The sequence below is a fragment of the Primulina tabacum genome, chromosome 4, assembly GCF_025594145.1.
Source record: "Primulina tabacum isolate GXHZ01 chromosome 4, ASM2559414v2, whole genome shotgun sequence".
NCBI classification, from domain to species: Eukaryota; Viridiplantae; Streptophyta; class Magnoliopsida; order Lamiales; family Gesneriaceae; genus Primulina; species Primulina tabacum.
The window spans coordinates 41,002,866-41,021,196 of NC_134553.1; the positions used below are offsets into that span (position 1 = coordinate 41,002,866).

General features: G+C 40.7%; 1 protein-coding gene across 1 annotated transcript; it reads left to right on the plus strand.

The window, feature by feature from the left end:
• Positions 1 to 9,150: 9,150 nt before the first annotated feature.
• Positions 9,151 to 10,780, plus strand: LOC142541995 (uncharacterized). The gene is made up of 5 exons (XM_075648442.1): positions 9,151 to 9,415; positions 9,575 to 9,718; positions 9,855 to 10,177; positions 10,234 to 10,557; positions 10,640 to 10,780. The coding sequence occupies exons 1-5, from the start codon at positions 9,151 to 9,153 to the stop codon at positions 10,778 to 10,780; spliced, it is 1,197 nt and encodes a 398-aa protein (XP_075504557.1).
• Positions 10,781 to 18,331: the final 7,551 nt, after the last annotated feature.

Consider the following 18,331-nt stretch of genomic DNA (forward strand, 5'->3'; position numbering starts at 1 on the left):
GCCAATTTAGCTAAGGTATCAGCTTCTTCATTTTCCCCCCTAGGAATTTGTTCAATGCTCCAGTCGATTAGAAATGCTGCCCGGGCTGTGATGAGCCCTAGATACTTGAGCATTTTTTTATTTTTGGCCTCATATGTTCCTTTGATTTGCTGGGTGACCAATTGAGAGTCAGAATAAATAATGACCCGGGAAGCGCCGACTTCCCGAGCAACCTGTAACCCTGCCAGAACAGCTTCATACTCAGCTTCATTATTGGTGACCCTGGAGTCGATTCTTAGAGCCAACTTGATTTTTTCTCCTGACGGAGCAATTAAAACCACCCCAACTCCACACCCTGACAAATTTGATGCCCCATCGACGAAAATTCTCCATTCCTCTTCTTCTCCTGGTTGAATCATCTCTATTAAGAAATCTGTTAATACTTGGGCTTTAATAGAAACTCGAGGTTTATATTCAATGTCATATTCCCCGAGCTCTATAGTCCATTTGACCATTCTTTCTTAGAATTCAGCGTATGTCATGATTCTCCTGAGTGGAGAATTGGTGAGAACCATAATTGGATGTGAGAGGAAATAAGGCCTCAGCTTCCGGGCAGTCATCACCAGAGCCGGGCTATTTTTTCTACTTCACTGTATTTCAACTCTGCCCCTCGAAGGGCATGACTGACATAATACACTGGCCTCTGGTCGGCCCCCTCTTCCCTGACAAGTACCGAACTAACGGTATGCTCAGTAGCAGATAAATAAATCCACAATTTTTCCCCAGGCTCTGGTTTTTCCAAAACAGGTAATTCGGCCAGATGCTTCTTCAAATCTTGGAAAGCCAGCTCACATTTTTCATCCCAGCCGAATTTTTGTGCTTTTCTCAAAACTTGAAAGAAGGGGTAGCTTCTATGTGCAGACCGTGAAATGAATCGAGACAGGGCCGCAATCCTCCCGGTTAATTTTTGTACATCCCAGACAGATTGAGGGGAAGGCATGTCTATTATTTCTTTGATCTTCTCTGGATTTACTTCAATTCCCCGATCAGTCACCAAGAAACCCAAAAACTTCCCACTTCTTACCCCAAATACACATTTAGCTTGGTTTAGCTTTATCCCATACTGTTTCAAGGTTGTGAAGGTCTCGGCCAGATCATCAATGAAGCAGGAGACTTCCCGGGTCTTGATAAGGATATCATCCACATACACTTCAACGTTCCTGCCTATCTGCTTTTGAAAAACGTGATTCATCAAACGTTGATACGTAGCCCCAGTATTCTTCAATCCAAAGGGTATAACTACGTAACAGAAAGTGCCCCCGGAAGTGATAAAACTGGCTTTATCTTGATCTGCAAGAGTCAAGGGGATTTGGTGGTACCCCTGATAAGCGTCCAGAAAGTTTAATAACTCGCATCCGGAGGTTGAATCCACCAGTTGATCAATCCAGGGAAGTGGATAACAGTCTTTAGGGCAGGCTTTATTCAGGTCCCGGAAATCCACACACAACCTCCATTTTCCAGTAGCTTTAGGAACAAGGACCACGTTTGAGAGCCACGTAGGGAATTGGACCTCTCAAACGTGACCGGCCCGCAATAGCTCTTCCACCTGCTTTTCAATAACTTTATCTTTCTCCGGGACAAAATTCCTCTTCTTTTGTTTCACGGGCTGGAATCCTGGGAGGATATTTAATTTGTGCTCAGCCACCTTCGGCGAGATCCCGGCCAGTTCCTGTTGAGACCAAGCGAAAACAATAATGTTAGCTTTTAAACAATTCAAGAGATTTACCCGGGTGGACGCGTTGATGTCTCGGGCCACCCGGATGTGCTTCTCGGGCTCAATCTCCACTGCCTCTTGCTCTTCTTCCGCAACAAAATGTACTTCTCTTTCCCTAGCCACCTCATCTTGACTCCCCTTTTTCCCCTTCTCCTCCCTTCTCGCCTTTTTCTGATCCACTCGGACAGTCTCCCCATAACATTTCCAGGAAGAGGGCTGGTCTCCCTTGACTTCCCCGACTTGCCCTCGCACTGGAAATTTAATCTTTTGGTGATAAGTGGAGGCCACGGCTCTCATCTCATTCATAGCCGGCCTCCCCAAGATGATGTTGTACGAGGATGGGGCATCCACCACTGTAAAGGTTGTCATGACTGTTTTCCTCAAGTCCCCAGTTCCCAGGGTCAGTGGCAAGATTATTTCCCCTTCAGGGTACACTGCATGACCCGCAAAGCCAAATAGGGCAGTCTCAACCGCCTCTAATTGATACTCGTGTAAATCCATCTGAACCAATGCTTCCTTGAAGATGACATTGACAGAGCTGCCATTGTCAACAAATACTCTCAACACGTCGTAATTGGCCACTCGGGCTTGAATTACGAGAGCATCGTTATGGGGTAGACTAACTCCCCTGAGGTCTTCTGGGCCGAAGCTTATAACTTTCTCATTCCTCCCCCTCCCATCAACTTCTAAGCACTCCTTCCTGCTTCTTGCTTTTCGAGCCCGGTTGGAATCACCATTTGTAGATCCTCCCGAAATCATTTTTATAACTCCTCGACTTGGAAAAGGGCCTTTCCTCTCGGTTTGTCTACTCTTTTCTTCCCGGGAACTTCCCTCCTCCCTCCTACTTCCACTCTGGATATCTGCTGGCTTGCGAGGAGTATTAGTCCTGGGACGTCGAGACAACCAAGGTGGTTGTCTAGACCTATCTCGGGAGGGATGAGATTCTGGCACAGGACGCCTACCAGACTCCTTCCTTAGTGTTCGGCACTCATTGGTATTGTGAGAACATTCTTTGTGAAGGGTGCAGAACCCTTTCTTTTCTGATCTTGATGGTGGTGCTGCTGGGTTTGGGCGAGGAATCATATCCGAGCTACACTCTTGGATTTCCCGATCTCGAGCAATTCTGAAAGGAACGTGGGAAAAATGCCCTGGACCGCTTTTCTTGTGAGCTCTCTCCTCGGGTCTGACAACCCGGTCTCATCTAGCTCTTTTCAAGGCTTCCCTCTTTTGGTTCTGCGCCTCTTCCATGTTGATGTATTTCTCTGCCCGGGACAAGAGATCGTCGAAGTTCCCGGGCAATTTCTTGGTCAGGGATCGAAAGAAATCTCCCTCCCACAATCCTTGCATAAAGGCTGTAACTTTTGTTTCTGGAGCACATGTAGGGACTTCTAAAGCTACTCGATTAAATCATTTGACGTAGGCTCTTAGAGTTTCATCTTGGCACTGCCTCACTTCAAACAGACTGAAGGCGGTCTTCTTATATTTCTTGCTGCTACTAAATTGATGCAAGAATATTTTTTGAAAATATTCAAAAGAATGAATGCACTGAGGTGCCAACCCTTCGAACCATCTCTGGGCCGAGTCGACCAAGGTGGTCAGGAATACTTTACATTTGATTTGATCTCCATAGCAATGTAACATAGCCATGTTTTCAAATCGAGCCAGATGTTCTTCGGGGTCGGTACTCCCATCATAATCTTTGATTTTGGCTGATTTGAAGTGCCCGGGAAGTGGTTCCCGGACAATAATATCGGAGAATGGGCAACCCTTGACAATTTGAGCACTGCTTTTAGAACCAACTTGTCCCTCCAACACTCTCATCTTCTTCATCAACTCCTCTAACTCCTCTGCCACAGTAGGAGATTTAGAACCTGCACTTGACTCCCTCTCCTCTTCCCTTCTCTCTTCCTCCCGCGGCTGTTCACGTTCCTGCTCGGGTGGCTGGAATGATGAGTAACTGTCTTCTTAGCCATGGCTGTCTTGACAGCATCAGTTATAATTTTGGTCAACTCCTCGGGTGTCAAATGGATAGTAGGCAGGGGACCATTGGGCGGCTGACTACCCACATCAGAGAGACGAGCATTGTTCTCTTCCTGGATCCAGGAAGTGTCTTGGTTTGCCCTCCTAGTAGGAGCCATATCTGTTAGAGTAGGTGTCCGTCGAACAAAGTGTTGGCCGAGAGTTCATGTTTAAACTCTATGTATAAACAATCTTTATTGTAATATTATTTGAATTATTGTTTTGGCACTTCTTTATCTGTATACACATGCTAGTTGCACAGATAAAGTCCTTGAATATACAAATAGTAGAAAGAATATGAGATGCTCATATGATGAGTATCATGAAACTCATATTTGGAATACTGTATATTCTAAACAGTTCCTAGTCGATTCAGCCACCGCTAAGAAGGATATAGGCCGCTCGAGTTCGAGACAAGTATCTGCGATGTGAGTACCATGTTTCATTGGTAGGGGACATTGTGATGTCCGAACATGCAGATAGGTGCTCCTTGTAGAGTGCACTGAACAACCCTCCATAAAGGACTTCCCAAGTGGTTTTCACTTATCGAGTGGAAACGTCCTAGTTTATGGTTGTACACCATTAGTCATTATGACCCGGGACAACATTGAGACTCTATATGCTAGCATTGCACTTTTACTTGTTTACCGACTCTCATGGGGTCATCAGGTGGCAAGGTTGGGTGTTTTGTCGAAACATATAGGAGTCGATGCATTGTAGTCGGGGATTCACCGCTTACCTTCGGGTATGGATATCCTATGTGATCTCATGTGTATGTAGTATGAAATCTCTTATCAGAGTATGGTGGTAATTATGAAAGGAGTTTCATAGATTACACCATCGATGCAACCACGACATGACACATAGTATCGATTCATTGACAACTCTCGATATACCAATGGTTGTCGAATCGGTTGGGATATATGAGTTGAAGGGACCATACTGTACGCTAACCATAATTGAATGGTTCTTGCAGGCACTATCATTTGATACCTAGGGAATCATGTAAGCGATGCTGCTAGACGTTTAACATGATTGGTTGGGTATTATCAGACTTGAGTTCTGACGTTCTTGTCATCAAGGAGTTGATAATTAAGAATGGAGCAATTGGGGTATGCTCGTATAAGGACATGTTTAGTCCGAATCACATGGAGATGTGAACCCACAGCTAGTTGTATCAATGAACCATTGAGGGCCACACAAGTGCTAGCTTTCTAGATCTCGTTGAAAAGTAAAATAGTTCAATGTGTTGAACGGCTTATAAAGGAGTTTATAAGCGTAAATAAAATAGAAGTATGACTTCTATAAGGAGAATGTAACTTTTAATTTGAGGAATTGTTCCTAAATTAAAAGTTGGCGAAACAAATAATGTATTTGAAAATTGTGATTTTCATAAACATTATTATGGAATTAATTAAATTAATTCAAGTGTTGAATTAATTAAACACTAGTGAACCTAGTAGAGTTCAAATAATTAAATTAATTCAAGTGTTGGATTAATTAAATAACATTGGGCCTTGTAGAGCCCAATTAGAAATAATTATTAAACTAGGGCTTGAATAAAATCAAGTAAACTTTAAATGAACTCAAATATGTTTGGGACATTTAAATAAAGGTCAATGGGGCTTGTAATTGTTACAAGCTCAATTCAAAAGCATGCTTGGAAAGTGAAGAGTTGGGGACTACTTTTTCATTAAAAAATTGCATGGCATGCTCATGCACCTTTATCATTTTTTCAAGGACCAAGAAAAGTAATCCCCCCTTTATTCCTTCACACTTTGGCCGAAATATTGGGTGTTTCTCCTTCAATTTTCTCTCAATTTTCTTCTTCAATTGTTGAGGAAAGAAAAACACTTCTCTTTGAAAAATCCTCTTATTTTTCTAGTGCAAAATAAGAGGGGTTCTAGCTTGCAAGTGGTGGGCCCAATTTTGAAGGAAAGAATGAAGCTTGTAGATTGTCTTGCCATCAAGAGCTAAGGTGTTTACACCTTAGTTGGAGCCATAACATCAATCTTTGAGATTGATAGGTAAAAACTTCTAAACACCCTATGTATGACATTTCGTATTTTGTATTTGCTACACACTATAGTTGAGGTGTTCGGTTTTCTTGCTAAAAATTAAATTTTGAAACTTCCGTTGCGCAACCGGCACCTTAATCGATCCCCTTTCAACATCAACGCCTTATAACTCAGAATTTCCCATAGACGGCGCCAATGATGTGATCCGGGTGAAATGAACGAGCCGGTCGGGTGCTCCACCGAATCTACTATCAAAATGTTAGGAAAAATAAGAGCTGGACGTCTGGACCAAAAACTTGCTTCCCGGGATAAATATGAAAATCTGCAACCAAGAGAATAACCACGTGAATGGGCGCCGGAGGGATGTCCGGCGTGACCACTTCGATGCTTAAGTTAGTGAATAACTCGAGCAAAGAACCAATATAACCAAGTGATGGTTGCGAGGTTGGTGTGAGAGGGGAGTAAATGAGCAATAAATGAGAGCATTCAATATCTGAATCTAGAGTAAATGTAAAGAGTGAACCTGATATTTATAGTAGGAGATGCAATGATGACCTCGTTCTTTGTGTTTGAGCATTAATTATAGTAGGGAGGCTGATTATACCCTATTGTTCTGATATGTCAAATCTCATACTAGTCACATCCAGTCCACTTGATTTTGTCAACCACCTGCACTAGTGTCAGAGATAGGTCGGCCGCACATCCTATTTTGTCGGCCTATTTAAATGTGGCACATTTATCTGAGTGGCCCAGGTGAAGTGTCTCTCGGGCGTTTACATGAGATCTCGAGCATCCCATATCCCGGGTAGTTTAAGTCCGGGTGTTCCAATGGTCCAGCATCTCAACTGGCCTCTCTGCTTATTCTGACGTCACACTCTCAATGTTCCGGGCAGATTGAGATCCAGATTTCTACTCATTGTCGTCTCATTGATCCGAGAATAACTTATACTCCTGACCCGGGCACTATCCATGGCCCGGTTTCATGGCCCGGGACATCCCTGATATTATCCCTGACCCGGGACATCCCTGGGCATCATCAAGTTATGAACACAAATGCATAATTACCTTAGACTTTGCTATAGGGGAACTACAGTAAACCAGGTCCTTGTCAATCGTGAAAAAGTTTGAAACAATTATTGATTGCGTTAACTTTGGCTACCTTCTCAAAGTATAATTTTTCACTTGGAACTGCAATGTTCTTGAGCCTTTACACATACTAAATTGCATAGCCTACCATCCATTGCATGTCAGACTATTCCTACATTTCAAACGTTTGTCATCAATTTGTATCGACTTATGATTTATAAAGCTAACTTTCAAAGATGAAAAAAATTAAGTTAAGAGCCTTAAAGTTGGCTCACCATTAAAAAAAACTTGAATAGGTAAGAGCATAATTGAACTTCAACAAATAACAGCGAGACAAAATTCAATTGCGAATGATTTAAGCATATTGACTTCGGAGTTGGATAGATAAGAGCCAGATACATAATGGAATGGGTAAATAACAAAGGACTCGTTGAGTTATTTAGCAGCTCCAAATTCTAGAAGTTAATATGATATCCGAATGTCTGAAATGTTGGGAAATCAATTTTCTCGTGTCCAAAAAGCAGCGGAAGTTTGAAAAAAAATTATTTGACATTCAAATAATGTCTTTAGATACTCGTATAGTTTAAACAAAATTTAATCATTCATATGGTGTTCATTAATGATAAGTGCAAGATTTGCACTTAATTTATATTAAAATTCATTTTGAATTATGCTTGTTTCGAACAGAATTATGCGTTTTTGGTTTGTTTTTGTTGTCATTTCAGGAATGGAGAAAATAGTGGGCACGAAACCAAGTAGACTAAGAAAACATAGTAGTGCGCAGCCGAGAGCACACCACGGACAGAGGTGCGCATGCAGCCGCGCCACTTCACGCGCAGCCGCGCGCACATACACGCAAGTCATCGACCCGAGAGGCGCGCGCAGCAGCGCCACTTCTTGCGCGACCGCGTGCCCAGAAACAACATGAAGACCCGAGAGCAGCGCGCGGCCGAGCCACTTCACGCGCAGCATGAAGCCACACGACAGAATGGCACGCACAACCGCACGAGATCATGCGCCACCGCGCGTGCCGTGCGTCCAGAATATTATAAATTGCGCGAATTAGGTCAGAAACCGGGAGTCAGCCGCCGTGAGAGTAATTGACACACGAGAGCAGCAGAACACACGCACAACCTGAAAGACGGACGAAGAGAGATCACGAAGACGAAGAAAAACAAATCCGAGGACGGAGACGCCACTCTTGATTTGTCATCTCTTCTTCCCCTTCTTTATTTTACTGTGTTGAGAAGTCTAAAACGTTGAACATGTCTTGTTTTCGGTTGTATTTCGTGATGAACTAATTCTGCAGTCTAGAGAATGATTGAATTCCATTCTTATATTTAATTGTGTTTCTCTGTATTTATTTCACTGCAATTTACTGGCCTTAAATTGTGTGTTGTTTGATTAATTCTATAACTCGGGAGAGGACTAGGATTATAGATCATTGAAAACACATCGTTGAATGTTTATAGCGTTCGGAAGGAGTATAACTTTAGCGAGGCTTAGGTAAGAACATTGTTTGCATATCAATAAAACTTAGACTTTAATTAGGAATATTAGATTCGAAGTTTGATTTGTACTGTTTATTCGTCACTTGGGAAAGAGGGAATAAATAATTAAGTGTTCTTAGCCATTAAATAATTGGAATTCAGGAATATAAATTTAACTGGGAATAATTGCCGTGGAAACTTGGTGAAATCATTTCTCTAGCTATTTTCTCTCATTGTTAGTTCTTAATTGGGTGATTAGATTAATCCTTTGTTTTCAATTAATTCGATTAAGCAAACCAACTTTTTAATTGATTATTCTAAATAAAATTGAGACTATTTTAATTACAAGAACTGATATACATTTTTATACACACTCCTCGTAGGATCGACACTTGTGCTCAAAGTTACATTTTACTATAACTTGACGTCGTGCGCTTGCGAGCATTCAAGAAAACACGCAACAAGTTTTTGGCGTCGTTGCCGGGGAGTGTCAAAATTTGAATTTATATCATTATTGTTACCAATTATTCTAAATTTTAATTTAGAGCTTTATTTTATTTTTATTTTATATTTATTGGGTTGTTCATTTTTTCTGGTTGACAGTGCATGCTAAGATCGCACAGCCCTGACTTGCTGGAACCACTACTGCAGATCCTCATCTACATCTCAGAACATTCCTTGAAATCACTGACACAGTAAAAATAAATTGTGTTTCTGATGATATAATTCGATTGCGCTTGTTTCTTTTTCTCTTAGGGACCAAGCAAGAGGATGGCTCCAATCAATGCCGCTGGGGAGCATCACAACGTGGCAAGAGTTGGCAACGAAATTTCTGTATAAATATTTTCCCCCTGCAAAGTCTGCACAGTTGAAGATTGAGATCAGTACCTTCAGGCAGACTGACTTTGAACAGCTCTACGAGGCGTGGGAGAGGTATAAAGAGTTGTTGCTTAGGTTCCCGAATCATGGCTTTGAAGACTGGGTACAGATTGAGCTATACTATAACGGGTTGAATGGTCAGACACGAAAAACAGTGGATGCAGCGGCAGGTGGCACGATCTTTGCCAAATCTCCTGCTCAAGCCTATGACTTGCTTGAGCAGATGACTATTAATAGCTACCAGTGGCCGTCTGAGAGGTCAGGAGTAAAGAAGACAGCTGGAGTTTATGCTGTGGATCCTATCACATCACTTACTGCGTAAGTTTCAGCATTGACTACACAATTAGCAGCTATGAACAAGGTGAGCACAACTGAGGGTGAAAGTGCACCGGTTGTTGTTGAAGAATCACATTTTCCTGAAGAAGTTCAATACATCAACAACAAGAACTTTGGAGGCTATAGAGGATATCGAGGTAACCCTCCCCCTAATACTTATCATCCTGGGTTGAGAAACCATGAAAAATTTTTCTTATGCAAACAATAAGAATGTGTTGAATCCTCCACCGGGGTTCAATACATCAAATGGGGAAGGGAAGCCATCATTTGAAGAGTTAGTTGGGACATTTGTTTATGAATCTGGCAAGAGGATGGCTAGGACTGAGTATAGGCTTGACAACCTAGAGACACACATGGCAAATATTGGTGCTTCCTTGAAAATCCTCGAGTCGCAAGTAGGGCAGATAACGAAGCAACTCACTTCTCAACCATCAGGCGCAATACAAAAGACTGCAGACCCAAAACTGAGGGAAGTGAATGCTATCTTTATACATCATGAGGAGATTGGGATGATAGAAGGAAAAGAGAAAAAAATTGATCGCACACCCAGCTGGAAGATAAGCCGACTCCAAGAAAAGGAAACCGAGGTGAGAAAGGTATGAGTTATGATTTTGATCAATGTATTGATATTTCTTTGCTTTCCTATCCCCAGAGATTTTTACAATTACAAGCTGAATTTCACAAGAAAAAAGGTCTTGAAGATCTCAAGACCCTACACTCTAATATTCAGTCTGCAGAGCAGGAAGAGGTGGCATTTACTGGAGGAGATAATAAGGGGAAGCAAGTAAATCTTCCTCAGAAGCTACAAGACCCCGGAGAATTTGTAGTACCATGTAAAATAGGGGGTAAATTTGGGAAAAAAGCTATCTGTGATTCAGGAGCGAGCGTGAATATAATGCCAAGTTCTCTTTACGAGAAACTTGGATTGAACAGGATAAAGCCCACAGGACTAAGCTTGCAGATAGCAGATAAATCGGTCAGGACACTGCTGGGTATTGTGGAAGATGTTGAACTTAAGATTGATAAAATAAGACTTCTAGCAGATTTTGTGGTGTCAGAATGTTCGTGCTATTTTAAGACGACCATTTTTGGCTACTGCTGGAGCCGTCATTGATTTGAGACAAGGAAAACTGACCATGGAGGTTGATGGTCAAAACGTAGAACTCAAGGCTTCCAAGATATCATATGACCCACCATGAACAGGATTGATATAGTCGGGCTGATGACATTAAACCAAGCGCTGCGTGGGAGGCAACCCACGATTATTTTTCGCAGTCATTTTGTTTATTTTTATATTTTATTTGTTGATTTTAATTATTCATTTCGCGTAGTGATTTGACTTGCTTTAATTTTTGCAGGTGTGGTTTTTACAAAAAAAAAGGGAACAGACGCATGCGTGCCAACGAACGAGTTCACGCGCAGCAGCGCGCTCAGATCCAGAGGCAAGACCAGAGGAGCGCGCGCGATAGCGCCACATCACGCATATCTGTGCGCGCTCAATCATAGGCGGGGGACAGAGCATCGCGCGCAGCCGCGCCATTTCATGCGCAACTGCGCGCCCTAAATGATTGAAGACCAACAGAGGTGCGCGCGCGGCCGCGCCACTTCTCGCGCTACCGCGCGCGCCGCGTACAGCCCTATTTATAACCTACCTCACGAATTTTCGACCAACACTCCTCCTTCTCACAAATCCACCGCCTCCATTCTCCTCTCTTCCACAAATTCCTTATCACCCCTCAAACCAACACTTCTCCTTCTCACAAATCCACCGCCTCCATTCTCCTCTCCTCCACAAATTCCTTATCACCCCTCAAATCATCCTTCTATCACTCCACCAACACCACCATCTCCGGCACCATCTTCATCTTCACTCATCTCCTTCATAACACAACCACAACTCATCCTCTCCAACCACCTACATACAGCCGCCGCCGCTCTTCCAGCCCAGACGCCGCCGCCGCCGCCTGCTGCCGCCGAGTGTCATCTACGGTTAATCTTCTACACTCAAGGGTACCGTTTCTTCTACGTTGTTATTGTTTGGGGATAATTTTCAGAATTCAAGCAATTGTTAGTGGCATTGTGCTCTATCTTTGTTGATTAAAAGTATGGGATAAAAATAATTTCTTTTTGAAAAATTATGCCTCCTAGAAAGAGATCGAAAGATGTGGCTTCCTCTTCTCGTTCCTACGATGCTCATAAATTTTGGAACGAGGAAGCATTCAGAGTTTACGAAAGCACCCTGTCTAGGTCAATTATTAAAGAAAGAGGGTTTGATCTGACTTACCCTAACTGTCCAATAATTGAAGAGGTTGAGCAAAGGGGGTGGGTAGATATAGCCCAATCACCGCCAGATGCAGTTATATCTATAGTCCGAGAATTTTATGCTAATCTGAGAATCAAACACGAGGACTACGGAGTTTTGGTACGAGGGAAACTGGTCTATTTTGATTCGGCAACCATTAATGCTATCTATAATCTGCCGAGTTTTGAAAATGACGAGTATACTTCTTTGATTACTGGCACTGTGGATTACGATGCGATTATCAGGAACTTATGCATCGAGGGTGCAGAGTGGCACTTGAATCAAGGCTCCCCAGTCACTCTGAAGAAATATGACTTATGCCGTGACCCACGCAGTTGGGCATCTTTCATTCTATCACGAATCATGCCATCATCACATCAAACAGAAATTACAAAGGATAAAGTGGCGTTGATTTACGCCATAATGACTGGGAAGACCGTGGATCTTGGGAAGCTCATTAACAGTTTCATCATGCGTGCTGGTACGGGACTCATGACCGTCAGCCTCCCTTGTCCACATACTATCACTGCACTATGTCTTCATGCCGGTGTGCAATGGGGCTCGGATGAACAAGTTTTGAAAGCCAAGGGCCCAATCACGGTATATACTCCAAATCGCTTGCGCTTTGAAAGCGAGTTGGAAAGACAAGCTGCTAGGGCACCACCGTTGATCCCTCGAGTCAGCCTGCGAGACAGGGTATTCAGGATGGAGCAAGCCTTGGCAGAACACCGACACACCACCAATACTTTCATGTCATTTGTGATGGATTTAACATCGGTGCTCGCCCAGCGTTTCCCACCTACTGGACCCGAGGATGCTCCCTTTCCACCACACCAGCCTGGCCACCACAGTACCCACCACCAGATCTATCACCGCCGCAGTCCATGGACGATGATTCTGAAGATGCTGCGAATGATGACTCGAGCCCCGAGTTCTGACACTCGTGCATGAGGTATGTGTTGTTGTGTTCTTTATTTCTATACATTGAGGACAATGCATACTTTAAGTTTGGGAGGGTGAATTTGTTTGCTATTTAAAATTATTATTATTATAATTTTTTATTACTCAGTAGTTAAATTGATTTTTTGTTCTTCTTTAGTTTTTTTATTTATTTATTTTTTTTGCATGCTAGATTTGTTAGGAAGAGTCATGGATAAGTAAAATGTGTGACCGATGATGAAAATGAAATTGTGGTCCTGAAGTATATATGTGTTCATGATAACTTAGGAGTCACAATTATTTTGCACTGTCGTGTTTGTTGATACTATCGTTGCTTAGAGACAAGTTGCATGCATGTGATGCTAAATAGGTGATGGAGATCTGATCCTTGGTAATTCTTGCATGACATTGATTGACACTTTTGCAAACATAGAAATGATCTAGGCAATTTTTTCACAATATCTTTGGGCCTATGTTCTTTGTTTACTATCAATTGTAGCCCTTTGAGCTTCGAGTTAATTGAGATGCTTAAAATTTCTTTTGTACCTACCTCGTATATCATTTTTTGTTGAACAAATGCATGTAATTGGTTTATAGGAGTTGACTAATGGATTGACAGTAATCTAGAACTTGTTTGAGCACTTTTCGAGGCAAAATAGGGATAATATGTGACATAGGAATGATTTAGGCGATCTTTGGAGCCGTTTTGAGCCTTCGGGCCTACCAAATGAACATGAAATATCCCTAGTGTCCCATTTTGAGCCTACTAAAAATCAAGTGGTGTATGTCAATGACATACAATTAGCCCCCACTTGTATCTATTCTACATCCCGCAACGACTACCTAATGACGCTTATACACTTATTATTCTACCTAATTTTGAGAGAAATAAGTTCATGAGTGTTGTAATGATTCAAATACTCCTTGAAAAGAAAAGAAAAAGTAAAATGTGCTAAAAGGAGTTGAAAAGAGACAAAAAAAAATGATGAATAAAAAGTGATGAAAAAGAAAGAAAAATATGGGAGATGAAGGATATGATTGCGAAGAAAACAATAAAGTGATGGTGAATGAAATGAGGATGAGAATTATGAAAATTCAATTATTTCTCTCATTTCTTGATCTCCATACTTCTATTGTAGCCATGAGCCGTAGCCTAACGTTACAAGCCTATAAGACCTATTAACCTTGTCACATTTATCCAATATACTAGTGGAGAAAAGTTGTTCAAGTCAAGCCTATGGATACCTGAAAAACATTGTTATCAAATATAGATTTTAATGACTTTCTTGCAAGCATCTCATTGTGTGATTTCATCTGTGGCGTACTTATGTTAACTATCTTTCGAGCCAAATAATCACCGATAAAGTCCTATGTGACCTGTGAATGCAAATTTATATTTTGATGAAGTGTGAGTTGAACTGAACTGAGGATTTTTTGATTCTATAAGGCGAATGGGTATTACAACTTTATTTCAAGCATTCGATTGGGTAAATGAACATTGAAATATCACACACGCACGTGACTCTTGGGAAATCGTGAATTACATGAAATTAGATAAGTCGGAGGTCAATATAAGTTTTTGCATATCCTTGGCTATAGTAGTTTGCGTAATTTTTCCTTGATTATTAGCTTTTATTTTATTTTGCTCGGGACTAGCAAAAGTTCAAGTTTGAGGGGTTTGATAAGTGCAAGATTTGCACTTAATTTATATTAGAATCCATTTTGAATTATGCTTGTTTCGAACAGAATTATGCGTTTTTGGTTTGTTTTTGTTGTCATTTAAGGAATGGAGAAAATAGTGGGCACGAAATCAAGTGGACTAAGAAAACAGAGTAGTGCGCAGCCGAGAGCACACCACGGACAGAGGTGCGCGCGCGGCCGCGCCACTTCACACGCAGCCGCGCGCACATACACGCAAGTCATCGACCCGAGAGGCGCGCGCAGCAGCACCACTTCTCGCGCGACCGCGTGCCCAGATACAACATGAAGACCCGAGAGCATCGCGCGGCAACGCCACTTCATGCGCAGCCGCGCGCGCGCAGCATCAAGCCACACGACAGAATGGCGCGGTTGCTTGCGCGAGATCATGCGCCACCGCGCGCGCCGTGCGTCCAAAATATTATAAATTGCGCAAATTAGGTCAGAAACCGGGGGGCAGCCGCCGTGAGAGAAATTGACACACGAGAGCCGCAGAACACACGCACAACTGGAAAGACGGACGAAGAGAGATCACGAAGACGAAGAACAACGAATCCGGGGACGGAGACGCCACTTCTGATTTGTCATCTCTTCTTCCGCTTCTTTATTTTACTGTGTTGCGAAGTCTAAAACATTGAACATGTCTTGTTTTCGCTTGTATTTCGTGATGAATTAATTCTGCAGTCTAGAGAATGATGTAGCTTTGTGGATACGAAAATTTGACGTGGTTATTTTATATGATTGAATTCCATTCTTATATTTAATTGTGTTTCTCTGTATTTATTTCACTGCAATTTACTGGCCATAAATTGTGTGTTGTTTGATTAATTCTATAACTCGGGAGAGGACTAGGATTATAGATCATTAAAAACACATCGTTGAATGTTTATAGCGTTCGGAAGGCGTATAACTTTAGTGAGACTTAGGTAAGAACATTGTTTGCATATATCAATGAAACTTAGACTTTAATTAGGAATATTAGAATCGAAGTTTGATTGGTACAATTTATTCGTCACTTGGGAAAGGGAGAATAAAATAATTAAGTGTTCTTAGCCATTAAAAAATTAGAATTCAGGAATATAAATTTAACTGAGAATAATTGTCGTGGAAACTTGGTGAAATCATTTCTCTAGCTATTTTCTCTCATTGTTAGTTCTCAGTTCGGTGATTAGATTAATCCTTTGTTTTCAATTAATTCGATTAAGCAAACCAACCTTTTAATTTATTATTCTAAATAATGTTGAAACTATTTTAATTACAAGAACTGATATACATTTTTATACACACTCCTCGTGGGATCGACACTTGTGCTCAAAGTTACATTTTACTATAACTTGACGTCGTGCGCTTGCGAGCATTCAAGAAAACACGCAACAATTAACATACCTTTGGTGATTTAATCACTTGGCACCAACTATTCCGAGATTAGAGAAAATAGCTCTTATAGTATTCCCTACGAACAATCTTTTTGAGATCTTTTTTCTCCAATTAAGTCCACGACTGGAATATTTGTTCTTCTTCTAAATTTCATTAGAAATTTTAGAGGTATTTTATCATTGAGATCAAAAAACTAAAAAACGGCTCAAACCCTAATTTTCTATATGATGGACGAAATTATGAGAGCTTTTGAGAGTAGCTTTTTCGAGAATTGCATGAATGGAGGTTAGGGTTTGTTGCATCCTTTATTAATATTGAACCCTTAACCTAATTACCTTAATTATAAGTTTTGGATTCCTTAATTAACATTAATGAGCTAAAATTTGACTAGTTCAACTAGTTTAATTAATTAATATATAAAAGTTCATTAAGGACTTTAATTAATTAGTATATTGGACTTGTACTAGTCCTACAAGCTCATTATACATACTCCCATTACATTTAATTTTATTTAACATTTCATAAAATCAACCTTTGAGTTTAATATTTTAAATTCTCAATTTTTATAAATTCAACTCATTGAATTTATTCTCTCCAAATTTTAATTATTATAAATTCAAGTCCTTGAATTTATTAACTCATAATTTTATGAAAATTCAACTCTTTGAATTTATTGTCTCATCGTGAACAAATGTGTTGGAAACTGAATTTTGGAAGTTTGACAAACTGATCATTTAATAGATTGAACTAACTGATCAAGAAGACTGATAGTAACTGATCTAATATACGCAAACTATCGGTTGCCTACATATACACTCATAGCATTCAAGGCTATACTTCGAGCTTATTAGCACAAATTGTCATTGTTGTAATACTCGATCTTGAAAAGATCAGTTGTGGTAAGTTATTTCAGTTCAGTTGAATACTGTAAATTGTGTTGTGACTAAGAGTTTCAGTTTGACATTGTTAATTCCAAGACTGAAGTGGGTCTGTACAACTGTTTGTATTGATCAAAGTCTTTTAGTGAATATCCTATCTTCTAGATAGAAGGGGTGATGTAGGAGTGATTGAAATCTCTGAACATCCGTAAAACCTTGCGTGTTATTATTTCAGTTTTTATTCTATCTATCAATCAGTTTATTTCCGCACTATTACTGTTAACTGATTGATATCGGCTGACAAGATTCTCGAGTTTCAGTTTATCACTAAACTGACTCATCAATATTCGAAAAGGTTGTGAAAATCGTCAGTGTTTATTCAACTCCCCCTTCTAAACACTCTTTCACCCCATAAACGATCCTATCAAAATGATCCAGTGCATATGTGACCCTCAATGGTTCAGGGATACATCTAGCCATGGGTTAACGACTCTTTGTGATTCGAGACATTTTCTTTTATTTGGTCTTACCCTAATTCGCCCCATTCCATGCATCGACATTTGATCATGAGAATGTCAGAAATCATTTTCTGATTAAACCTATTGAATCATTGTAAGAGTGTCTAGTAGCATCTCCCCATGATTCCCTACGTATCACTGATAGTGCATGCAAGAAACAATCATTTATGATTAACGTACAGTACGGTCCCTTCATCTCATATATCCTGATTGAATTTTTAATCATTGGTTCATCGAGGGTTGCTTATTAGATTTGATAACTCTGTGATATAATCATGAAATATTCATAGTGACATCGCATGCACAACTATAAAACCCTTGGCGCTAACGTACATCTTACACTCTGGCCAGAGATTTCATGCACTACTATTTCGTTAGATCATATAGGATATCTGTACCCGTGGGTAAGAGGTGAATTCTCCGTTACAATGGATTGGGTCCTTCACATGTCTCCAAACTCGCCACCTTATGACCCCCGTGGAGTAAGTAAACGATTCAAAGTTCAATCCTAATATGTAGAGCATCGGTGTTGTCCCAGGTCGTAAAGACTAATGATCTACAATTACAACTATGAACTTTTCCTCTCGATGAATGATAACCACTTGGAAAGTTCGAGAAAAGATTGTTTGGTACAATCATCACATGATTACCCATCAGCATGATTGGATATTTCTATGCCCTTACCATGAAACACGGTACACAACATCACATATGCTAGTCTCAAGCTCAAGCAGCCTTTATCCTTGTTTTTAGGCGGCTGAATCGACTATGAACGAATTTAGAATATACAGTGTTTACAAAAGAGTTTCAAGATCGAAGTACGATTAATTTGTATTAAAGTATAATCAAGATCTTTATCTATGTCGATTGCGTGGGTATACAGATAAAGCAAAACAAAATCATGAAATGTAAATTATATTAAAATAAAGACTGTTTATTACAACTGAGCCGATAAATTTCTTAACCAACTGTTGGCTTACAGGGCATCTACTCTAATAATCTCTCACTTGTCCAAGAGCAAACGACCTATAAACTTTA

What these genes read in the sequence shown, in the direction of transcription:
- LOC142541995 (XM_075648442.1), top strand. Translation starts at nt 9,151, where the DNA reads ATGCCGCTGGGGAGCATCACAACGTGGCAAGAGTTGGCAACGAAATTT. An exon ending in AGGAAACCGAGGTGAGAAAG is followed by an intron (nt 10,178 to 10,233) that starts GTATGAGTTATG and finishes TCCTATCCCCAG; the next exon opens with AGATTTTTACAATTACAAGC. An exon ending in TGCAGATAGCAGATAAATCG is followed by an intron (nt 10,558 to 10,639) that starts GTCAGGACACTG and finishes TTGTGGTGTCAG; the next exon opens with AATGTTCGTGCTATTTTAAG.